Below are 24530 nucleotides of genomic sequence, written 5' to 3'. Positions count from 1 at the left end.
TCGCTCAGCATCCCCCACTCCCCATGTCCTTGTATAATTCTGAGTATGCTATATAACAAAAATGTAAAGTCTGGTAGGTGGTTTAGTTTGGTATTGGAACAAAAAGTTGGTAGTATATTTGTTGGGATGGTGTCTACAGCAAGGCATGGTGGTGTGTGCCTGTAATTCCAGCACTTGGAAGATGGAGGCAGGGCAAGAGGTTCTGGCCAGCCTGGAGTAGATAGCCACATGCACAGTTTCCCACAGTTGTAGCATAACTTGACACAATACACGTGTGTGTGTGTGTGTGTGTGTGTGTGTGTGTGTGTGTGTGTGTGTGTGTGTGTGTGTGTAGTGCTGTGTGCATGTGGAGGTCCAAGGTGGATACTTGGTGTCTCTCCTTCATCACTATTTTCTGAGACAAGGGCTCACTGGACCTGAAGCTTATAGATGTGTGTCTAATTGGCTGGCCAGTGAGCTTCAGGGATCCACTGTCTCTACTCACAACCCCATGATGGGTTACAGGCATGTATCATCGTGCCCAGCCTTTTTGTTTTGTTTTTGTTTTTCAAAACAAGGTTTCTCTGTGTAACATTCCTGGGTGCCCTGGAACTTGCTTTGTAGACCAGGCTGGCCTCGAACTCACAGAGATCTGCCTGCCTCTGCTTCTCAAGTGCTGGGATTAAAGGCATGCACCACCACCACCTGGCTTCCATGCCCAGCTTTTGACGTGGATTTCAGAGATTAGCGCCCAGGTCCTCCTGCTTGAGACACTTCACTGACCGAGCCATCTCCTCAACCCACAGTTCGCATTTAAAGAAATGTGAAGATATGCTACCACCTGGACCATGGCGTTTGAGCCTTGGATTTGCCCTTCCTTTGTTCCTGTCATCTCTTACTCTACCTAATTGTGATCCAACTCTAGCCAGGAAGTCATGACTGCCCCCCCCCCCAAAAAAAATTATGGCAAGCTTTATAGAATGCCGCTACTTAAACAAAATGAAATGTACAAGGAAATTTCTCTCACAAGGATAACTATGAAAAATATGGGTAGAAGAGATATCTCAGTGTCTAAGCCACTTGCCCTTCAAGTAGAACAGAGTTCAGGTCCTCAGAACCCATATAAATGCAAAGAGCATGTGGTGGTCCACCTGTAAGGCCGAGATGAGATCCACAGCAGGTTGGCTAGCCAGAATAGTTTTAGAGCGCTCTGGGTTTGATTGAGAGACCCTGCCTCAGTGAACAATGTGGGAGAGCGATCACAGATGACCCCAGACATCGGTTTCTGGATTACACATGCACACTAACCCAAATGTGCGACTGCAAACATGGAAACACACATGCTCACACATGAAAGTAAAAAAAATCCATCCATTGGATCTTTTAAAAAGTTCATTCATTTTATTTGTGTGTGCACACTTGAGTGTATGTATGTGCACCACATGGACAGAAGCCTGTGGAAAGCAGATTTTCGGATCCCTTGGAACCAGAGTTACACATGGTTGTTAACTACCATGTGATTGCTAGGCATTGAACTTGGGTTCTCTGCTCTGTTAACAGCTGAGCATCTCCCCAGCCCCCTCTGTTGGATTTTAAGTTTATGATGCTGTGAAAATTATGGGCTAACCAACGTGGGCTTGTTACCACCACCTGAAGCTGGAGATGGCATAGATGCATTAACAATGTGGACACAGGATTGCTGAGCAGGTGAAGCACTTTAGGAAAGAGTGTATGATAACAGGCATTAAAGAACCTGAACTGGAGTCTTACAAAGGCCATTCCTTTCTAGTCAGCCTTTTAGAGAAACATATTCAAGGTTCTTGAGCAATAGCTCAGTTGATGAAGTGCTTGCCATGCAAACATGTATCTGAGTTTGTTCCCCAGTACCTCCTAAGGGCTGGTGAGACAGGATCCCTGGAGCTCACTAGCCTGCCAGCAAATTGGCGAGCTCTAGTGAGAGACCCTGTCTCAAAAAATAAGGTGGAGAGTAACTTAGAGAAATACCTAACATCAGCCTCAGGCCTGCATACACATATGCATGCATGCAAACATTCTCATATACATATGCAATTTTTAAATTTTTGTGTCTGAACCATGTATGCAGGAGCCCTCAGAGGTCAGAAGAGTGGTCAGATCGCCTAAAACCAGAGTTACAGATGATTGTGAGCCATGTGGGTGCTGAGAACTGAACTTGGTTCCTCTAGAAGAGTAACCAGTGCTCTTAACTACAGAGCTGTCTATCCAGCCCCACATATTAAAAACAACAAAAAACAGCCGGACGGTGGTGACGCACACCTTTAATCGCAGCACTCGGGAGGCAGAGGCAGATGGATCTCTGTGAGGCCAGCCTGGTCTACAAGAGCGAGATCCAGGACAGGCACCAAAACTACACAGAGAAACCCTGTCTGGGGGGCGGGGTGGGGGGTGGGGATGAGACACACATTCTAACGGGAAGTTGTTGAAAACTGTATCTGGAATGGGGAAAGTAGATAGGAATATGAATGAAGCAAATTCTCGTAAGTAGTTCTGTTGCTTTTATTTATGTGCCTGGGTGCTCTGTCCGTGCACCATATACATTCTCTGTGCCTGCAGAGCCCGAAGGAGTTGCAGACAGTTGTGAGCTGCCATGTGGTTGCTAGAATGTGATGCAGGTCCTCTGGAAGAGCAGACAGTGCTCTTAACTGCTGAGCCATCTCTCCAGCCTCCTGGGGTTTTGGTGGTGGTGGTGGTGGTGGTTGGTTGGTTGGTTTTTTTTTCTTTTGTTTTTTAGACAACTCACAAAATATCCCATTTCACTCTGGAACTTAGAATGTGAGACCTTCCTACCTGCCTCCCAAGTATTATGATATAGGCATATGTCACCATGCACAACTCTACATGGTACATGGGAAAAAAGCAAGTTGCTGAACAGTATATTCTTATTCTGAACCATTTCCATATAGACACATGCATATGAACAGGAACCCGGGTATTGGATGGGATGAGTGTTGTCAGGGAGATGAAGATGAACTTGATGTTTTCATACTGTTGGAGGCTTTACGATTCATATCTAACTTAAAATGTGGGGGAAATCATGAACAAGGAAGATAAAACTTTGATATAACTTAAAATCTAAAACCACTTTATTATATAAGCAGCCAATTGGAGGGAGGGATGGAAGGAAGGACACAGAGAGAGAGAGAGAGAGAGCAGTGTCTAAAGAGATCAAGTAGAAAAATACATAGAAAGGCTGAGAAAACAGGGACAAGAGAAAAATGAAGAGGTAGGTAGAGTGAGAGAATGTCCAGGCATAATGATCCTCCAAATGTCACCTTTGGTTGGTCACATTTCACAGGTCACTGGAGCTCCACCCCTCCCCTTTATTTTGGCAATTATAGCATTGGGAATTCCCTCCCCCACAACATAAAAACCCCAGCTGCACAATCGGTGGTGAGCTTTATCAAGGAATTGCTTGGCCTTTCTCAGGAGACTAAGAACTGAGTGGTTATTCATCTTTATGTCTTATGAAGCATCTACCTCCTACGAGTCTGGGGTATTTTTTGTTTGTCTGTTTGTTTGTTTGTTTGAGGTAGTCTCTATGTAGCCTAGGCTGGCCTCAAGCTCATGGAGCTGAAAATGATCCTGAACTCATGATCCTCCTGGCTCCACCTCCTAAATGCAGAGATGACAAGATTGTTCCACCATGTCTGGTTTGTGGAGTTCTACTGGGCAAGCAAGGTACCAACTGAGCTACATCCCCTGCCCAGCCTGCTTGTTTTATGAAGATGCTAGTTTCCATTATTCTGATGCCTCAAATCATATCTGCATATTTTTCAAATCCATTGGGAAAAGATCCTATCACAGAGATTGAATAAGAAAAGCCAGCTTAAGGGGAGTTGTGTAGGAACTCTTGGGGTGGTCATGGCTTTGTGGATTTGGGGTAGGTGAACCTCATAGCACTGGGGTCCTTGAGAAAAGGCCAAGGCGGGTCTACACTTTGAGAAAGGAGACCAGATCCTCTCTTTAAACCTGGAAAGTTAGCCAAATTAATCCCAGTCATGTCCCACGTGTGTTGTTCCAATTTATGGCAGTGTGAGGGGTCTCAGCAAGACTTGGTGGGCACAGGGCAAATTCATGATATGCCATGCAAGAATTCTGGTTTCTCAGAAGTTAGAAAGGAGATGAGCCTTGCAGAGTGAGCATCCCTGAGGGACACTATGGTGGGGCAAAAGCAGAGTCCAGTCCCAAAGCTTGTTTCTCCATCTTTATTGAAGCTGGGTCCTCCTGCCCACACCAGAGGGGCAGGGTGGAAACCGCTGGGGACTAGGAGGGATGGGGATGGTGCCCTCCCAGCCCACCCTGCCCTGGCTTTTTCTGAAGTTCATGTCCCAGCAGACATGGGAAGAGCATTTAAAAATGGGACAGAGAGGCCACTGCTGAGCAATCAGGCCCCATGCCTTCCCACTCCACCTCACCTGGCCAGGCTAAGTTCTGACCATCACCACCCCAGCTCTTCTCCCACCCATGGACTACCCACCCAGCACCTAGCAGCCTGCATGTTAGCTCTTGGGCCCCAAAGGCGTATCTACACTACAACAAAGGATCTAGGTCTAAAAGGGAATGCAGGGTGGGTGGAAATCTCACTTCTTTAGCTCCCAGTCACTCTGGCCCAGTATTCAGGGAGGGTAGGAGGGGCTTGCATGAGCCACACCCCAGATGCCAACAGTCCAGGCTGTGCAAGGGCGCTGTGAGCTCAGGTCCATGTGATGCCTTAAGTGGACAACCACTGTGTAAGCCACCAATCCCTCTGTAAGCCACGGGCCCAGCTGTGGCAGAAACACTACCAGCTTGTACCGCAGGGTGATTACAGAAGCAGAGTTAAGAGGCTTGCAGAGGATGTAGGGCCCTTAATAAAAGCTGAGGGGGAAGGTTCCTGGACCCACCCCAAGGTTGTGAAAGGCTGAGCACGGGGCTCCGCAGCCACCTGCTGCAGCGGAGGGCGCTGCTAGGGAACCAGTCTGGAGACTAGGTCTGGAGGAGCCCACAGGAGGCACTCCAAAGACGTCCATGTGTGCCACTTGCAGCCACTAGAGAGCCAACAAGCTTGGAGGGGATACCAATACCAAAACCCACCTTGTAGCCAGTGCTCGACAGACCCGTGTTTAGGGGTTGGAGTAAGGATTTTCAAAGAATAAGGCTTCCAACTCCACGGGGACCTAGCCAACATCTGCAACCTGGCTACCCATTTGGTATCTTGCTTTTTTAACTCCTCCCCCACAGTCTTCCCGCCATACAAAAGATGAAAATAAATACCCACAGTCGACAGAACAAAAGCTTTACCTGTTTGCACCTCCGTCCCCCTCCCCCGATGCTAGTGAGGCTCCTGCAGCGAACCATGTTCTTAAAACTTACTGGACGCACTCAAGTGACCGGAAGACGGTCCCCGAATCTCCTAGGGAGAATGGGAAGAAACCAAACCCACCCAGAAACCCAGATGCGGAAGAGAGCAGCCAGATGATCTCTCCTGCCCTCTCCCGATGCTAAAAGCTTCCCTTCGCTGCCAGAAAGCCGGGTGACAGACTCCTAAGCTGGGCTCTACGGGCCACCTGCATCCCTGAATCGGAATCCGTGATGGACGAATTGGCCTTGCCCGCTATCCCTGAGGCACAGATCCAGGGATGGGGCACTCTCGATCAGGGTGGCGGCCCGTGCGCGCCCAAGCGCGAGATCTGAAGCTCGGGGCGATGAAGCCCAGGGGCACCCAAACTTGGGAATCCTCAGCCCGCCGAGGAGCGGGGAAGCGCCGCGCGCTTCGACCAGGCCTCACAGGACGCTCTCCTCGTAGGCGCCCGAGGGCCCAGCGAACGCGGCGGGATCGGAGCCGAAGCTGGTTCCGCCGGCGAACTCGAGCAGCGTTCCGGACCCGGAGCCCGAGCCCGGTGGCGGCGGCGGCGGCGGCGTTGCCTTGGCGGGTGCCGGGGCCTTAGCGGCGGTGTTCTGCGCCTGCGCGCCCGCCTGCCCGCGGTGCGTCTTCATGTGCGTGAGCAGGTGCGAGCTCTGCGAGAAGCGCCGGCCGCAGTTGGCGCATGCGTACGGCCGCTCCCCGGTATGCGTGCGCTGGTGAGTCACGAGCACCGACCGCTGGGAGAACCGCTTGCCGCACTCTGGGCAGGGGAAGGGCCGCTCGCCGGTGTGGCCGCGCCGGTGCTTGGCGAGGTTGGAGCGCTGCGCGAAGCCGCGGCCGCAGTCGGCGCAGCGGAACGGCTTCTCGCCCGTGTGCGTGCGGCGATGCCGCTTGAAGTCCGAGCTGTGGCCGAAGCCCTTGCCGCAGTCGGGGCAGCGGTGCGGCTTCTCCTCGGCGTGCGCCCACTGGTGCCGCGTCAGCGCCGCGCTCTGCCCGAAGCGCCGGCCGCACTCGCCGCAGGCGTAGGGCCGCTCGCCCGTGTGCGCCCGCCCGTGCGCCGTGAGGTGGGCGCGCCGGCTGAAGCCCGCGCCGCACACGCCGCACACGAACGGCTTCTCGCCCGTGTGGCCGCGCACGTGCGCCGCCAGGTGCGAGCCGCGGGCGAAGCGAGCGCCGCACTCCGGGCACGGGAAGGGCCGCTCGCCCGTGTGCGTGCGCCGGTGGCGCGCCAGGTGCGAGCCGTAGACGAAGCTTTTGCCGCAGTCGGCGCAGCGGTGCGGCCGTTCGCCCGCGTGGTAGCGCTGGTGCTTGGCCAGCGCCGCGCGCCGCCCGAACGTCTTGCCGCAGTCGGAGCAGATCCACGGGCTCTCCTCCTCCGCCAGCGCGGCGGGCGCCGGCTCCGCCAGCAGCGACCCGACGGCGGGCGCGAACGCTCGCAGGCCACCATCCGCCCCGACGCCGGAGCCCGCGCTGCGAAACGGGTCACAAGCCAACCCCGCGCCCTCCAGAGTCAGCGGGGCGCCCAGCGGGGCGGAGAGATGGCGCCCATCAGCCTGCAGCCGTTCGGAGAACTCGGGGAACCCCAGTATGGGGAACCCGTCCGGATGCAGCCAAGACTTGGGGTGCATGGGGAAATGGAAGCCGAGCGGGTGCGAGGAAGGCCCTTCGCCCCCGCTCAGGCCATTGCCCATCTCACGGAACCGTCTGTCTGGCTCAGGGTCCTTCTTGCCGTCGGGGACAGTCGCCTCCGGCGCCGCAGCTACCACCTCCTCGTCCTCTCTGGCTTCAGCCGCGGTGTCTCCATCTGCCACCCCAGGCACGGGCTCTTCGATCTCCTCGGGCCTGGCCTCCAGTTCCCCCGGCTCCGCCGTGGCTACAGACGCGACTGCCATCTCCATCTCGTGGGGGGCCATCCCCGTGCCATCGCCGCTGCTGGGTTCCGTGCAGCCGCCGCGCCGGTGCCGCTGGAAGTCAGCGCGCAGGCGGAAAGCCTGGCCGCAGTCCGGGCAGCAGTGAGGACGGTCCGCGGTGTGCACAGCCTGGTGGCGGGCGAGCGCGGAGCTCTGGCTGAAGCTCCGGCCGCAGTGGAGGCACGGGTAGGGCCTCTCGCCCGTGTGCGTGCGCTGGTGGGTCACCAAGTAGGAGCGCCGCCCGAAGCCCGCGCCGCAGAAGACGCAGCGGTAGGGCCGCTCGCCCGTGTGGATGCGCCGGTGTGTGACCAAGTGCGACTTGTAGACGAAGCGTTTGCCGCAGTCCGGGCACGGGAAGGGCTTCTCGCCGGTGTGAGTGCGCTGGTGGATGGCCAGGTGCGAACGGTACACAAAGCCCTTGCCACACTCCTCGCAGCCGAAGGGCTTGACGGCCGCGTGGTAACGCTGGTGCTTGGCCAGGCGCGAACGGTGCGGGAACACTTTGCCGCACACATCGCAAGTGGTCTCCGGGTGTCCGATAGGAACAGCCACTGCGGGAAACGCCCAGGGAGCCAGAAAGTTCTCCCCGGGCTCCCGGCCGGACAGAAAATGTTTAGCTTCAACCTCCTCGGCCAGGATCCCGAGGCTGCCTGGGTTGGGTAGCCAACCCTCTGGAGTCTGAGCCGAATCTGAGTCGTCAGGGCCCCAAGTCCCAGGCACGTCCCCCACACCATAGGCAGCAGACCAGAGCCCTGGGGGCTCGTTCTCTTCCTCTGCCATCTCAGCAAGGAAGTCCTCATCATCTTCCTCTTCATGGTCCTCCATGTCATCGTTCCAGAACCAGGCTCCTGAAGGTGAAAAGACAAGAGGATGATGGGACAGGAGCTTGGCAAGGAAATTGCCCTAAAATCCTTGGGACAGACCCGCTTTGGTCAAGTGTGAGGTGGTGCATGCCATGGCCAATACCGGCCAGCTCCAAGGCAAGAAAGCCGCTGTCAAGGACTTCATGGAGGCCCAACATACACACCCGGCCAAGAAAGCCAGGGTCTCTAGGACTTGCCACTCTGTGGAGGACGGGAGACCGCGTGGTGGGTAGTGTATCAACAGGTTCTTGTGCACAGAAAAGGGCACTGGGTGAAACCCGGGGCGCTGCAGTCCCCAGGCACCCAGCATGGCACATCCAGCCACGTGCTCTGCCTGGAGGACCCGCCTCTGTGAAGTCTACTCCTCAGCATTTCTCCCTCTCCTTGCCTGTACCAGTGGCCAGGGAGTTCTCTTCTACTCTAGTTAGCAGAAACAGGACCGGCTAGCCAGGGAAGAGCCTGTGAGCTCTCACTTTTAAGAGGCCCCAGGAGCTGAGCCCGTGGGGTCCTGACTTCCTTTTCCACTGTGAGGTCATCCCCGGCCTCGCTTTCCTGCACTCTGCATTTGGGAAACTCTAGGCCAGCTGAGACTGTGTACTGTGAGCACCCCTGGGACTTTCTGAAACTGACCCCTTCCACTGAGATGCACCCTGACTCATTCTTCTGCCCATCCTGGGGATTGTGTGGGCTCTGGAATCAAGTCTGTAGGGCCTCCTTTGTTCAGGAAATGAGCGTGTAGACAGTGCCACCATGATACACCCAGGAGACATGGGGACACTGCCTGGACCACAGTGCTCCCAGGTGTTCAGGGCATCCATGTGCCTCTCCTATTCATCATGCCCACCTTAGCTCTCAGCAGCTGGAAGGGCTGAGCTCCCCCCCTACTTGATTCTGAGGGCAAAGGTCTGGCCCATTTAGACTGCCAGTGGACCACAGAAGCCAGGGTCTGGGTATGGTGGTATTTTATTTGTGCTGAAATGTGATTTTATTTGTATGTTACTAAATAAAGTTGCCTGGGGGTCAGAGCTAATAGCAAGCCACTTAGCATAAGTCTGGCAGTGGTAGCACATGCCCTTAATCCCAATCACATGACAGGCAGATGTCTGTCTGTGTGTTCAAAGATACAGCCAGCATGGAGACACACGCCTTTAATCTCAATGCCAACCATAGAGACCTGGAGGTCTGTATAGACAGGCAGTGACGAGGAGGTCATGTGGTTGCGTTTACAATGAATGAGAAGGCAGAACAGAAAGTCAAAAGACACACGGGAAGTAAGTCTCTTTCTCAGGGGAAGGAAGGCAGCGGCAGCGGGTGGTAAGAAGGCGGTCTGAGCTCTTAACTACTGCTCTCTGACCTGTGGGGCTTTTAACGGTTAATAAAACCGTTCAGAATTACATCTACATCTGGGAGAGCCTGGACCACAGAAGCCAGGGTATGGATCAGAAAGTCTCAAAAACCAGAGCTGGCTTCGCATGTCAAGTCCTGCACCCTATCATTCCTAGTTCTGCATATGAGATGTCAGTTCACAGGGGGTACAGCATAGTGCCACATACATGAAGCCAGAGAGAACTGTGAGGGCCTAACATGCTGCTGTTCATACAAAAAGACAAGAAAATCGGTCACTTTATTTTTGCTTACTCTGTGACACTAAGTTTCCCACGATTCTAGTAAATGTATAATTTAGAAGTTTTAGATGGAAAAATTGCTTAAGCTGAGTTTACCTCCAGCTGCCAACATGGCCACCAGAGTGACAAGAAGTATCAGAAAGAGGCCCTGTTGCTGGCTGGATGCCCTTCTTTGTTCAGCTAGAACTTTCCAAACCTGGGAAGGCCGGAGCAGCCCTGGGGCAGGGAGAAGCTGGCTGACAATCAGCAAGACATTCCCGAGGCTCTGGTGAGAGGCTTAAGTGGTTTTTAACTAGAGCCCCGTAAGTCAGGGGCAGCTGATGCTGAAGAACAAATACAATCCCCTGGACCTCTGAGCCAGCCTGTGACTCTCCAGGGTCTAGTTCTGCCAGGAGCTGAGAGAGTAGGCTGGCACTGGCCCAGAGTCTGGGACCAGCAGGACCGTCTGCTGTCTTAACGGACTAGCCCCTGCACCTGACTCCACCACACGAAGCTCTGTAGGGCGGACAATCCTGAAAGGCCAGGGCGGTCTCACTGCTACCTCTGGAGCTGGCATGACCACTGCTCAGCAAGCACAAGGCCAGGGACGTGATGGAGGCCACCACCGATGCACGGGGAAGAACCAACCCCTCAGCCCTGGAGAAGTCAGCTGGCTCCATCCCAAGGTAAGACCTCAACATCGCTGGGCTTCCGGGAGAGAACCCCAAGGGAGACCAGCTTTGGTTCCTCATTCCCTGCTTCAAGGTGTTTGCTCCAAGTTTAGAGGGCATAGCTGTGGAGTGTGCCGTCTCGGGGGATAGCCACTCCACTGGCGGACTTGACCCAGAGCTGAAGTCTCTGTTAGTCTCAGTCAGGCCTGTTGTGAGTCTTGACACTCAAACCTGGAGGGTGTGGTGTGTTCCTTAACAGCTGGAAGGCATTGGGAGGGGCAGCAATTCAACAGGTGACCCTGAGGGCCAGACCCAGACTCACAAGACTCACAGGAGTCAGGACGGGGGCTGCTTTGCACCTAACGTTTGCTGCAGAGGTCTGACCATGGGTGAAGGGGGATTAAGTAGGCCTCCAGGAAGAGGCAGGGACTCAAGGCCAACTGTCTAGCCAAATTATACAGCATTGCCACAGGGACATCTATACAACCCATGTCCTGAGCTGGAGACACCCGGACTCTGGTGAAACAGGTTTCCTGCTCACCACAGGGAAAGATGAGAGGAGCACTAACAAAGGATTCTGAGGGCCAAGGTAGTAATTTAAAACCCTCAGGGCCGGGCGGGCTGTCACCAGTTCCCATTTCTACAAATGTCACTCTTTATCATAGTGGCTGTTGGTGTGAGTCCTAGAGGTTTGTCCCTTTGAAGCATAATACTGGGAATTTATAAGCTCAAAATTAGCTTATTCCACTGCGCTCCACCCTAGGGGAGCTCCCATGGCTGATGTCCCCAATCTGCTGGATTCCCCCAAGGGCTGCATGGGCCAAGCTGGGCCCTTTAACCAGGATCCTTTACTCCAGAGACCTGAGCAGGCCAGTCCCCTCCAAGGCTACAGGCTGGGGCGCTGGCGGACTTGGAGGCAGCCTGTCAGCAGTTGCAGAGAGCCAGGGATCCTGACAAGGCATGGCAGGCACAGAGGTCCCCAAGTAGTATCTGTACCTGTCTTCATGCTCCCCCATCATCTCCTCCACCTAGACACAAAACTGAAGATGAGCTCAGAGTCCCTTCCCTTATTGGGGACAGCCCCCCAAGGGAGGAGGCATACCAAAAGGAAGTGCCAAGTCTATGGATGTTGGCAGTCTCGCTGAGGGCTTCCAGAGAGGTGTCTGAACTGCAGCCTGGGAAAGTAGCCAGCTTCTACACTGGCATCTGTCCTCTCAGCCAAGCTCTGTCCATGCTAACAGGTCTGGAAACAGGCGGCCCTTCTCCTGGGATGGGCACTGGGCTGCCCCCATTGCTGGTGAATGGCCTCTAAAAGACCAGCAACTCTGGCCTTGATGTCTTCATGGGTGATGTATGGATTCAACACCAAGGCCCGAGTATTAAGAGGAGCCAAGGCCTGCCTTTGTCACAGGGATTTAGGAGGAGTAAGCATTCCTCACCCCATCAGAGCCTCCAGCGCTTGAATACCCATCAGCCCCTTTGCTCCAGATGCTAAGAAGCCAGCCTCTCTGCCAGATGTTCCCTTACTTCTCTTATACATAGGTCCAGGGACCTAGGGAATGACAGGGCTCAGCCCCTTGTGCCCTGGCTAGGACTAGAGGACTGTACTACCCAGGTTCCTTCCAGGACATGGCTAAGTGAAACTCCACCAAGAGACCCTCAAAGGTCCCCAGTTGTTCACAGCTGTGTGCCAGCCCCTGCCTGCTAGGGGTGTGCATGCACTGCCCCTGGCTGAGAGACCTCTCCCCTTGTCACTCTCCCTGTCCTGTGCTCATCTCTGCACGGCTGAACCACTAGGTGACTGACAGCTGCTGTGTGTCCCCAGATGGATGCAACTGTCCGAGTGCTGGCAGTGTGCGCTTTGAGATCACTTGGGGCTCCAGACCCCCCGGCTATGCTTGCTTACTGGATTCTCAGGGCCTCTCAAACTACATCGCCATCTGTTAAACGTCAGAGTTTAAGCTGGTTCAGTTCTCGGGGTGTTGTGTTTCCTTTGTGTCCTTCACTTTCAGAGAAGGGGCCGGGAAGGTGGCTTGGTTAGCACTTGCCACATAAGTACAAACACCTGAGTTCCATTCCCAGCACCCATGTGAGAAGCCTGATGTGATAGTGCGTGCTTGTAATCCAAGAATAGGGAAAGCAGAGTTGGACGGACTCCTGGGACTTGCTGGTCAGCCAGCCTAATCATCAAGCCCCAGATTGCAGTGAGAAACCAAGTCTCAACAAGGGGACAGCTCCTGAGTTGACTTCTGGCCTCCATGCACACCTGTCCACACATACCAAGAAAGGGAAGGGGCGGAGACTGCAGCAGAGGGAGCGGGGATTACCCCCCCCCCCCCCCCCCCGCAGGGCCAGCACAGCTTCTGGAGTTTGCTGAAAGATCAAGTGTTAGGGGAGGAAGCAGGGAGGACCTGTCTCAGAGCAGAGGGCCAGGCGCATGCAGACGCCGAGAACCAGGGCAGCAGCCACTGGGGGCATGCCTTCTGCAGTGTGTTCTCTGCTTCTGTACAGACTGGAGGCAGGAAACAGGGCTGAGCCAGGGGCAGGGATCTCTCCAGGACCACATGGCATGTTCATAAGGACCCAGGACCCTGGGAGAGAGGCTGGGTCAGAAGGGTAAGCTGGGTCAGAAGGACACTGTGGAGCGAAGAGTTGAAGGTGGGGGTCAGGGTTGCTAGGATACCTAGAGCACAGGCTGAAGGGCAAGTGGGACTCTGAGTATCTTATAGAAGATGGCAACACCTGCATGGCGGAATGCAGCCGGGAGCCCACATACCACGTACAGCTGAACTTGCAAGGGGGCAGAGGAGAGGAAATCAGTGTCTTGTCTCACAAGACTAATTTGGAAGTCCAGATGGCCAGCCTTGGGACAGTTGGTGTCTGTCCTGCCAGACTCAAGCACTCTCAGTTCCCAGCTGCCACTGCTGGGCAGAGACAGTGAAAGGCAAGGCAGACTGAGAAGGGAGGCAGACTTCACTGGACCCCTGGCTGCCCTCGGAAGGAGGACCTGAGGGCTTCACTAGGCCGGAGCTACTCCCTGCCCCTGCCATCTGTGTATCCCCTCCGGGCAGTCATGTGGCATCAAAGACACGCGCTGGGGAGCTGGGGAGAAAGGTCAGTGAGTCAAGTGTTTGCCATGCAGGTACGACAACCTGGGCTGAAATCCCTGGAGCTGAGGAAAAGCCAGACACAGTAGCATGAGTCAAACCCAAGACCCTATGAGGGACAAAAGAATCCCTGAAAACTCACAAGCCAGCTAGAGGGACTATGCAGTGTTGGGTAATAAAGGCACCCTGTCTCAAACAAGGTAGAACCTGAGGACTGATGCCCAAGGCTGTCCTCTGACCCCACACACATTTTTTGGGTTGTTTGCTTGTCTGAATTTTTTTTTCTTGAGACAGGGCCTCACTATGTAGCTCTGGCTGGCATCAAACTCAAACAGATTTGCCCTGCCTTTGCTTCCTGAGTCCCCGGCTTAAGATAAAATGTTTTAAAAGATGTTCATGGGTCCCGTACCAACTGATAGTCTGCAGGCAGGGCCAGGCTGAGAGGCATCTCAGGCCACCCGCCTCAACACCACGGCTTGTCCCAGAAGGCACAGAGCCACTGGCCTAGTTAACCCGTCCTCTCAAAGAGATTCCAAACCCCATCCAGGTACACAGCCCCACGGCACCGGTCGTGTGGCGTCACCTGCCCGGAAAAGGCTCTTTCCCAGGACCCTTCGAGAGAATAGAACAGGAGGGCACATCTTGAACCTACACTCAAGAGGCTGGCCAGTGTTAGCCTGTTCTCTCGAAGGGGTTTTTCTGAATGTGTCCAGGAATGGAACACACCTCCCACTTGGGTCCTCAAGAAACACTATTACCTCTGGGCCTCGTCTGAAAGGAGGCTGAAGAGGTCTCACTGCCCCCTCGCTGAGCGGCTGTGAGGGCTCACAGGCATGTCACCAGAGTGAGGGCTGCTGCCTTCTCATTTTAATATACATCTATGATAACTCCAGATCGGTTCACTGTTCCACCCTCAGCTAACAACACCCCAATCCCCAGAGGGACACCTCCAGGCAAGGGCCTCCGTCACTCCAAAGTCCTAGTGAGACTCAGACCCCACGGCATATTCGATGTGACTAGGAGCCCAGCGTGCTCAGGCTGGAATCTATGGGTTTAGTTCAGACTCTTTATTCTCCGTATGAATGAAGTGGGGCTCGGGGAGTTGAACAGGCAGAGCCTGAGCCAGTGTGAGGCACCCAGAGAAGTCCACATTCCAATGTATGGAAATTTTCATTTTCCATACACATCACCTCAGAACTCCCCCGGAAGCTTTAAACCGCTCACACAGGTCAGAATCTGAAGACCTGAGTTAAATCCCAAACTCATACATAGAAAAACAAAACAAAACTGGCAATACACTCATTGGAGGGGCAGAGATGGAGCTCTGGAGGGTGAGGTCCCAGAGCTCACTGGCCAGCCAGACTACTCAATTGGTGAGCCTCGGATGGCAGTAATACCCTGTCTCAAAAAACAAGCTGGATGGCTCTGGAGGGAGTGGACGGACTGAGGATACCTTATGAAGAAATGGCCAAATGGGTGGGGAAGCCATACATTGGTTAGTCTGTGTGTGGAAAGCCACTCTGACAGTCTGGTCGGTTTCTGTGCCAGCCTGACAAGTCCCCTCAGTTATAGAAAAGTGAAAACAAAACAAAAAAACCTCACAGATTCCAAGATGGGAACAACAAAAACCACTTAGGGACCTCTGTGAAGCAGGACCGTGAAGACTGAGGAGGTGACAGCAGGGGACCAGCACACAGCAGCCTCCCTCACAGCTACTCGGGACCCCAGCACGTGAGCATTAGCATCATCAGGGACGCAGAGGGACCAGGTACAGGTCTGCAGAGGGCTTGAGTCGGTAAAGACTCAAGCAGGACACAGCTCTGAGCAATCATGCTAGCAGAATCCCCTCAAGACTCGTCTCTCACTCACCCGTGTAGACGCCGGTGACAATGTCTCCCTCCTCAGGATGGGGGCTGTCTGGGACCCAAGGTTCTTCTCCTTGTTCGAGGTGGAAAATCAGATCTGGCTTGGGGATTGGGTATCCTACCCAAGAGAGGGAAAGAGAGCTGTATATGGGCCCCAGACTATCTCTGTCCACACTCAAGTCCTCTGCTCTCTACCCTTCCAGGACCAGCCCTCCCCCACGACCTCTGCTCTGAGAGATCCTAAAGTCCATTCCTGGAAGCCTTGCCTTCCACGACCGCTCTCCTCCTTCCATACCCCACCCCATACATCCTCACCTGCAGGATACCCACACTTTCTCCTCCCACCTAGAGGTTTCTAGGGCTGTGAAGTTAAGAGGCCAGAGTGGACCACCATCTTCATAGCATGTCTCCACCTGGTTCGGACCCCTGAACCCAGAGCCAAAAATGGGCTGACTGCTCCAAGACCCAGGAGCTCAAGAAGCACTCCCTTGGACGGCTAAGCCCCCATAGCCCTCACAGCATACTGCTTCAGGGTCCTTCCTTACCCAGGGAGACCAGGATCCCATAGTTCTCCTGCATTACTTCCCGGTAGAGGTCCCTTTGGTCCACATCCAGCCTCTCCCACTCCTCCAAAGAGAAGTACACAGCCACATCTTCAAAAGTCACCAGCCCCTGAAGAACACAGAGCCCCAGGAGAAAAGCTGAGGGGACGCCCTGCCTCCAATACCCATGCCAGATGAGGTTAGAACATATAGTGGGCACACAGCCTAGCACCCCATTATTGATGGGTCCACAGGTGCCCAGACGATACTGCTGTCTCTCAGGCCTCTCAACCTGTGACAGGGACCTCTCTCTTATCCATCAAACTCAGAGAGGGCAGAAGCCCTAGCAACTCTGGCCCCTCTGATGTCACACAGACCAGTCCCAGCAAATACCTTGGCCACATCAACAACAGGCTGGCGATGGACAGCTGGTACCAACTAAACTGAGTGTGGGTACTGATGTCTGACCCAAAAGCAGAAAAACAGACCCTAGGCAGGGGACAGTCATCCTAGAAGACTCCAACTTGACTTGGGGGTAGGATGGGGGCAGCCATGCCCAGGAACAGCTGAGTGGGAGGTAACCCGAGTACTCAGAACAACATAATGGCCTGGGAAGGGACAGAGACCTGGGAAAACAGAACCACATAAACCCTGGGCCTGGGAGCTAGAGCCACAACACAAAGAGGGCCCAAGACCACAGCTGACCAGTGTATATGCGGAGGGCAGCTCACCTGCGTCAGGAAATGCTCGTCATCTTCCTCTTCCTCCTCTTCCTCCGGGTCTTCGTCCTGAATAGTAGGAGACACTCGGGAGGCCTGCAGGGCTGAGAGGAAGATCGCTTAGGGCCAGTGGTACCTGGCTGGCAAGCAGGATGGGGCTCCCGGCTACTCCCATACTTCAGACCCAGGTCCAGTCTCAGCTCCATGATCCCCCAGCCTACTCCTTCCCCCAGCAGCAGTGGGGTCCTTGTCCTTACCTTCTCCTCGAAGAGCTGGCGACTTCACATCACCACCATTGCTAAGCTGCTCCTGGGTCCCCAAGCTCAGACTCTGCTCCTCTGCCAGCACCTCCTCCACACTGTTGGCATCGGCATCGGCATCGGCATTGGCACTGTCCTCTGAGCTGGCCTCCACCTCTACCTCCTGTACCTGTGTGGCCACTTCCTCCTCTTCCACCACTACCTCTTCTGCCTGTTCCCCCTCTGCCTCCTCTCTCCCCTTCTCATCCTCATCCTCCTCTTCAGGGTCTGCATCGCATTCTGACCCATCTTCAGCAGGCTCCAGGTGGGTAGCCGGGGATTCTGGAGTAGTTTGAAGGGCGGCCATCGTCCCTAGGAGACAGCCTCCGTGTGGCCTGAAACACAGAGGCACTTCACAGGGGAGGCCACAAGGGCTGAGGGAGGACCACGTTCTGTCTGTTATCTCAGGCTGTGCAACTGACAGGTGGTTTACCCAGAGACACCCCCCCCCAAAGGGCTCCTCCCCACAATCCTCTGGGACATAGCTGCTGCTCTCTCACCAGCAGCCTTGTGTCTAGTGTGAGCAGCGACCTGTTCGTGGGTAAGTCACCCATCATCCCAACCCATCGATCCTCGAGGACCAGGAGAAGCATGGAGTGCAGCCAACAGAGCCCCAGCGATCCATGTTTACTGATGGGTGACCGTAACCTACAAGGGGTAGCCTGTCCCACACAGAAAGCCAACACAAGCAGCTTACCCTGCCCTCAGCACACATGAGCCAGTTCAGGCCCACACACGGTCAGACCACTGGCACCTACGCGGCTGTAGGTGGCTGGGTGTGGCACAGGGCTGGAAAAGTATCTTTGTTCCGTCTCTTCGGGGAAAGGAGAGAGTGCCCATCAGTCAGCAGCTCTCGGCCCCCTCCTGTGAATCAAAGGAGAGACATGGCCATGAGCAGGCATCACTCTGCTACCTGTCTTTATCTGACTCCAGGGGTGTTGTGAAAAATCTCAGCCCGTCGGGGAGGCGGAGTCCAGCTCATCACTAGGCCAGCACAGGTGACTGACACTCCTTCAAGTGCAAGGGCCAGAGACTAAGAACGGTTGAAATGTCAACACCTCAGAGGCTCACAGGGTCCTACTCCCCCAGCCATTCCACAGACTCAGTCCAGCTGTACCTGGCCTGGAGCCTAGAGCCACGGACTGAAGGGGATGGCATCAGGGATCCTACAGCCACTAACCTAGCCTATGACTACAAAGAACCAGCCCGGTGAATCTCGAGGGCTGGGCAGTTATGTTTTCTTTTTTATTATATTGTATTTATTTGTGGAGTAGAGGTGCATGTTGTGGCAAATGTGTGGAGGTTGGGGGGCAACTTGAAGGAGTCAGTTCTCTTTCCACCCCACTGGGTCTCCGGGATCAAACTCAGGCCATCAGGCTTGGCAGTGGGTGCCGTTAGCTGTGGTTTTCACCAATTCATTCCTATGACTCTTTCTGCCATCATGTCATTCAGTACCTGCGTTGGAAGTATCTCAAATCTGAATGGGAACATTTTCAAAAGCAGGGCAGGCCACCCCAGCATGCTGAATTCCAAAAAGATCCTGAAATGCCAGGCCACACCAGACACTGGAGCCACCTCAGTGGACAGCATTGCCCCAGGATGCTTAAAACCAGACTGTGGCAGGTAAAGATGCCCAGGGCCATGAGAACAGTCAGAACACTGTGCCTGGTATTCCCAGGGACACACCTGAGCACCCTGCTGGGGCCAGGCTCACCTAAATCCCATCACCTTTCTGTTCAGACGTCTGCTTTCAAACCTATGCTCTGGGGGCTGGAGAGCTGGCTCAGCAGTTAGAAGCACTGGCTGCTCTTCTAGAGGACCTGGGTTCAATTCCCAGAATCCACACGGTAGCTCAAAACCATCTGTAACTCCAGTTCCAAGGGATCCTAGGCCCTTTTGCTGACCTCTGTGGACACCAGACATACAGGTAGTACACAAGACATACAAGGAGGCAAAACACTTACACACGTAAAATTAAAAAAGGGTTTTAATTAAAATCTACACTTTGGTACTGGGGAGGTAGCTCAGTCTGTAATGTGCTTGCTTTGCATGAATGAAAACCCAAGTTTGCTCCCCTGAATGTAAAAGCTGGGCATGACAGTGCACACCTATGATCCCAGCACTGTGGTGGCGGGGACTGGAGGTTCCATGGGACTCACTGGCCAGCCAGTGTGGCCAACTCAGTGAGCTCCAGTGAAGGGCCCTGCCTCAAAAAACAAAAACAAAAAGTTGGACAGCAATTGAAGACACCTAGCATGACTTCTGGGCTCCACATACATTCATACACACCTGCACACACATAAACATGGACACACTCCACACACTACGAAAGTAAACAAATGAGCAGTCAAAAACAAAACAAAAAGAACCCCATTCTTTAGCAGCTAGAACTCTCTGAGCATCCCTGCCAGTGCCAACCTCCCAAATCCAAGGGCTGGGACTCCTGACATCCATAGTCCCCTCTGTTGTGACTGTCTGTCCGCCCCCCCCCCCCCCAGCACTGTCTCAAACTAGATTCCGAAGCGCACGGCATCAAAGATTGAAGCCACAGAACTAGGTCTAAGAGAACTATCTGAACCCTCCAGGGCTCTTTGGTGTTGGAAGATGCCTGAAGGGTAAACACACACACACACACACACACACACACACACGCCTTGTGCTATCCTGGCTAGCACTCAGGGTCACCGAGAACACTCAGGGAGAGATTTCCACCCACCACCCACTCGGGCCTAAGGCTGTCGATTCAAGCTGAGCCCAGACACCCACAGAACTAACTCAGACTTCCTCAGGCCAGACTGTTGTCTATAAGGATCCAAGAAAAAGAAGAAAGCTGGGGCTGGGGAGTCAATTCAGTTAGGCAAAGTGCTCGGCCACACAAGCAGCTGCGGGGAGGGCAGGGGGAAAAAAGGCTGAGTACAGCGCTGTCTATCTATAAACCCTGGGCAGTACTGGCCAGGAAACCAGAATTGGTAAGCCTCAGGTTCAGAGAGACACTGCCTCAAATAATATGGTGGAAAGTGACTATACCAACCTCTGTCATCCACATGCACACTTGTGTATAAGTGTGCACAGAAGCACACACAAAACTGTGTACATACACTATACACAAAGAGGAGAAGGAGGAGGTAGAGGAGCAGGAGGTGGTGGAGGAGGAGAGGAGGAGGCAGCCCATCTTGGCTACTTCTCTTCCCAGCAGCATCCACATTTTCTTTACTGAAGAGTATTCAACAGAAGGATGATGAAGAGTCTACATTTTCTTCCCCCGGACCCCTATGCCAGACACACAGTAGTCATTTCAGTACTTACTGAAGACATGGCCCGAAGATCTATAGTTAATGACATGGACATCGGTTTGTTTTCCGTTGTTGTTTTTTCAAATCGGTGTCAGGGCTCAACTGTCACACTCCACAACAGGCCAACCACAGACTGAGGGAAGGGTACATCAAACTAAAATCCACCCCAGAAGCAGTGGAGAGCCTCTGCCTCCAAAGAGGACAGTGGGTAAAACCAAATCCATGCATCAGCCTGGTGATGGTTACTGTTGCACACTTGATAGGATCTCGAACCACAGAAGAGAGACCCATCTGGGATGTCTGTAAGGGAGTTTCCAGATTAGGTTCATCAGGATGGGAAGACCCTTTCTGAATGTGGGTGACACTATCCCCTGAGCTAGGGTCTTGGACTGAATAAAAAGGAGCCAGCAAGCTGAGCACCAGCATCCATCACTCTGCTTCCTGATTGTGGATACAATATGACCAGCTGCCTCAAGTAATGGCCGCTGTGTCTTTCCCATCATGATGGTCTGTACCTTTAAACTGTGAGCCTAAGCAAAAGCTTTCTCACTTAGTTGCTTCTTGTTAGGCCAAAGCAAGGAGAAATAAACGACTAAAAGCCTCTAAGAGCCAGGTGGTGGTGGTACACGCCTTTAATCCCAGCACTCGGGAGACAGGGCCAGGCAGATCTGTGAGTTCAAGGCCAGCCTGGTCTACAGAGCGAGATCCAAGACAGGCACCAAAACTACACAAAGAAACCCTGTCTTGAAAAACAAAACAAAACAAAAGCCTCTAAGGTTACCAAATGGTGGTGGTGGTGCACACTTTCAATCCCAGCACTTGGGAGGCAAGGGCAGGTGAATCTCTGTGAGTTTGAGGCCAGCCTGGTCTATAGAGCAAGATCCAGGACAGCCAGGGCTACACAGAGAAACTCTGTTTCAAAAAACAAAAAACTACAACAACAAATCCTCCAAAGTTAGCAGTCCATGGGAAGAGAGGGCAGAAGCCAAGAAAAAGCCAATGCGCCAGGTGCCCTGACCCAGGGTTCAGAACCAAAGTTCTGAAAACCAGTCTGACCAGGGGTAGGTCAGTTCATAATTCTTACAACTCAGGCCCTAGGGGCGCCCCGCCTCCTTGGATATTTTCCCCCCAACACTCCCCCTCCCCTCCAGTCAATCAGTCACTAGAAAGCCTTTCTCCTCACTTCCCCTTGACCTCCCATCCTAGATCAGAATGCAGAGTCAAGTTCATGGCTTCATCATGCAAAAACACTCCAACCCTTAGGGCAATAGTGCTGCAGATACAGAATGGGGTGGGGGCCCTGTCCATAAAAAGGGGGTGTGCAAAGGCACATGGTAAAGTTTGAAAAGTTAGGAACTCCAGAAGTCCCAAATCCAGAGGAACCCACGTGAAGGCACATATTTGTGTGTTCGTGCACATGCGTGCACACTTTCTAGTGACCTTCATTCCTGCTCAGTGGCTCCCACTGACTTCAAGGCCCTTCAGGACTTTTTGTCCAGGATGTCTTTCCCTGTTCACTACAATCCTCACCATCTGCCGAGTTTCCGGAGCCCCTACTCTCCAGGGTTGCTCCCGGAAGCCATCCAAGACCCCCCAGATCAGGCTCCTAGCTAGCCCTCCAAGACCGGCCCTAGGGGCTACTGAACCAAAACAAAGTGCCGGTGCCACCCACTGAGGCTGAGCAGGTGAGCTGATCCTCGATGGTTCCTGCATCTCCTCTTTCCCTCCTTGTGTCCACATGAGGCACCCTAGATTCCAACAACCTGAGGGATGAGTTCCCCCACACATCAGGGGCAACAGACTTAGCAGACAGGAACCCAGTCAGCCTCCATTTGCAAACGAGACCAACTGGACCGCGGCCCCCCAATGTCACAAAGCCAGCTTTAGGGCTCCAACACAGGGTGCTTTCCTCCTCTCCCTCCCTCTAGAGCGGTTACCTAGGATCCATCTCATGCCTGGGCAGGAGTGGTGACAGCCCTCCTTGGAAGGTGTCTCCGGGGAGTGGGGGCGGTCCCCGCCCAGCTCCCGCCCCTGAGCTGAAGGAGGCGGCGCTGGCACCTTCCAAAGGTGCAATGTATGTCGTCTCCGGCCCGCCCCCTCCCACGCTGGAGTCTATGACTCTGGGGCAGGGGGCGGGGGGCGAGGGGCGGGGGGGGGGAGTGTCAAGCCATCCGTGACGTGACGCGCAGGCCCAGGCCAGTATTGGGGGACTTAGGGGCCTGGAAGATCCAGCTCGTGCAACTGCAGCTCCGACCCCTCCAAACACAGGCCGCGGAGCCCCGCGATCGCCCCACGATCATCCAAGGCCTCCAGAGCCAGGGCATCCAGGACGGCCAGGCTCGCCGCCGCCACCGCCCCCAGCGCGCGCGTCCCGCCCGCGCGCACCTGCCGCGTCCGCGCGCCCCACTCACCGCGCGCGCGCCCGGGGCCCAACCAAGCCGGAGCGAGACACGGACTCGGGGGCGGGGGGCTGTGACCACCGGGGACCCCCCCGCACTACACAAAGTGACGGCCGCGAGCTGCGCGACGGCGGAGGAGGCGGTGGCGCGTGGGCACCGGAAGTGCCGCCCGCCGGCCCCGCCTTGCCCGCGCCCACGGGGGGGCACTTCCGGTCATGGGGCGTCACGGAGCTCAGGGTGCAGACAGGGGGGCTGCCGCGTCGCACCCCCAAGTGCGTGAAAGATGCTCATGGCTACCCATGATGAGCATCCATGGACTACCTGCTCCTCTCCCCTGCAAGAGATCCCTGCACACCCTTGGAGATGCCCACGACGTCAAGCCCTAGCGAGCATCCCTTCCTTCCAGACCACGGCCTAGGTCCACTGCGGTGCGTGTCAGGACGCGTCCGGAGCCCGTCCCCTGTCCACAGGACCCTCCCTGGATCTCACGATGGTGGAGAAGGTGGTGACCCCTTGTGGATATCCAGGCAGCGGCAAGTGTCGGACCCTGACATGAGCAAGGGTGTGGCCAAGAGGTTGATCCCTCTTTGATGATCCACAGCTCCACTACAGCTGCCTTCTGGAGTCACTTGTGCGTGCAGGGACAGTGCTGACAAGGGTGTGGCAAGGAGAGGGTCAGCCTGATCATGAGGGGCCCTGTGGGCTAGAGCAGTCCAATGCACAGAAGGTTGTAGTTTGAGGCCAAAGTTGAGTCCTGTTCTTCAACCCCCTGACCTGCCATCCCCAGATCTGGCATGAATATTGGGTAGTGGCCTTGCAATGGCCTCAGACAAGTTGCACCTTGATGGTCTAATATTCATGGCTATTCTGGTCAGTGCTCTGCTGCCCTACATGGGCCATCTATGTTCTGAAGCCCCTGGGCCCTGAGCCTGCTGGCCACCTGAGCTGAGTGCCCCAGGTACCAGGGTCTAGCCTCTGCCCTCCTTCCTCTTTTTCACCCTCCCCTCTCTTACACTGAGAAGACTTTGTGAAACTTTTGCGCTTTCCTTGATAGACCATATAGCCTGGATGCTTGGGATTCGTGGACCTGGCTGGCTCTCTGGCTGCCTCTCTGCCTGCGGGTTCTTTAGGGACCCAAACCTCACCTCTCTTTGCTGACACACACGCAGACAAACATGGAAGGAAGGTCCTTGTCTCTCAATTTCACTACGACTTGTGTTCCCATGTGTGTATGTAAGCTATCTCCATGATGACATTCTTCCACACCCTGATTTTTTTACACAGACTGACTACCTAGCAAATCACCTTCCCCTCACAGGCTACCTGCCTAGAATCCCCCAGTGAGGGACTGGGCTGTGGCTCAGGAGCAGATGGATTATCTAGAATTTACACCAGTGAGGACCCAGGGTTGTGACTCAATGATAGAGCACTTGCCTAGAAGCCACTAGTGAGGATCTGGGGGTGTGAACCAGTGATAAAGTGCTTACCCAGCTTGCTCAGGGCTTCGGATTCCATCCCTAACTCCTCCCAAAGGAAAACAAAACAGATAAGACATTAGCATTTTCTGCAGTGGATGAATTTGAGGTCACTTTTTTGGAGGGAGAGGAAGTAAAGAAACCAGGTATATTCAGCTCACAGTTTTGGACACTGGAAGTTCAAACAGCCTGGCACAGACTCTGGTGAAGGGTCCTGGCTCTATCACACTGTCAAGGGAACGCGTGTGTCTGTGTGCTGATACCATTTTTTGTTTTGTCTGTTTGATTGACTCTTGAGATAGTGTGATGGCCGATCTTGGTGGTTGTCAAGTTGAGGCACTTGGGGAAAGAGCTCTCCATTGAGGAATTACCTCCATCAGACTGGCCGGTGGGCATGTCTCTGCATTTTCTTGATTCAATG

At 54.4% G+C, this 24530-nt stretch overlaps 1 protein-coding gene across 2 annotated transcripts; it reads right to left on the bottom strand.

Annotated features, from left to right (window-relative positions):
* Positions 1-4209: 4209 nt before the first annotated feature.
* Znf316 (zinc finger protein 316) lies at positions 4210-22805 on the bottom strand. 2 transcript variants are annotated; one of them, XM_076560953.1, is made up of 7 exons: positions 22647-22805; positions 17640-17806; positions 16901-17277; positions 16656-16747; positions 15928-16054; positions 15387-15500; positions 4210-8120 (listed from the first exon to the last, which is right to left on the bottom strand). In XM_076560953.1, exons 3-7 carry the CDS (start codon positions 17247-17249, stop codon positions 5782-5784), a joined length of 3021 nt encoding a protein of 1006 aa, XP_076417068.1. In that variant the 5' UTR covers positions 17250-17277; positions 17640-17806; positions 22647-22805; the 3' UTR covers positions 4210-5781. The 2 variants fall into 2 exon arrangements, with proteins under 2 accessions (XP_076417068.1, XP_076417069.1); XM_076560954.1 differs by lacking the exon at positions 22647-22805 and adding an exon at positions 22173-22544.
* Positions 22806-24530: the final 1725 nt, after the last annotated feature.

This window comes from Peromyscus maniculatus, chromosome 23 (assembly GCF_049852395.1).
Source record: "Peromyscus maniculatus bairdii isolate BWxNUB_F1_BW_parent chromosome 23, HU_Pman_BW_mat_3.1, whole genome shotgun sequence".
Taxonomy (NCBI): Eukaryota; Metazoa; Chordata; class Mammalia; order Rodentia; family Cricetidae; genus Peromyscus; species Peromyscus maniculatus.
This window is presented reverse-complemented; position numbering and strand designations above follow the sequence as displayed.

Excerpts from the sequence above, each read along its gene's own strand:
- Znf316 (XM_076560953.1), bottom strand. The coding sequence starts at position 17,249 with ATGGCCGCCCTTCAAACTACTCCAGAATCCCCGGCTACCCACCTGGAG. Across the intron at positions 15,501-15,927 it reads TGGGATCCTGGTCTCCCTGG|GATACCCAATCCCCAAGCCA; the intron begins GTAAGGAAGGAC and ends TCTCTTGGGTAG. Across the intron at positions 8,121-15,386 it reads TGTCACCGGCGTCTACACGG|GAGCCTGGTTCTGGAACGAT; the intron begins GTGAGTGAGAGA and ends TTTCACCTTCAG.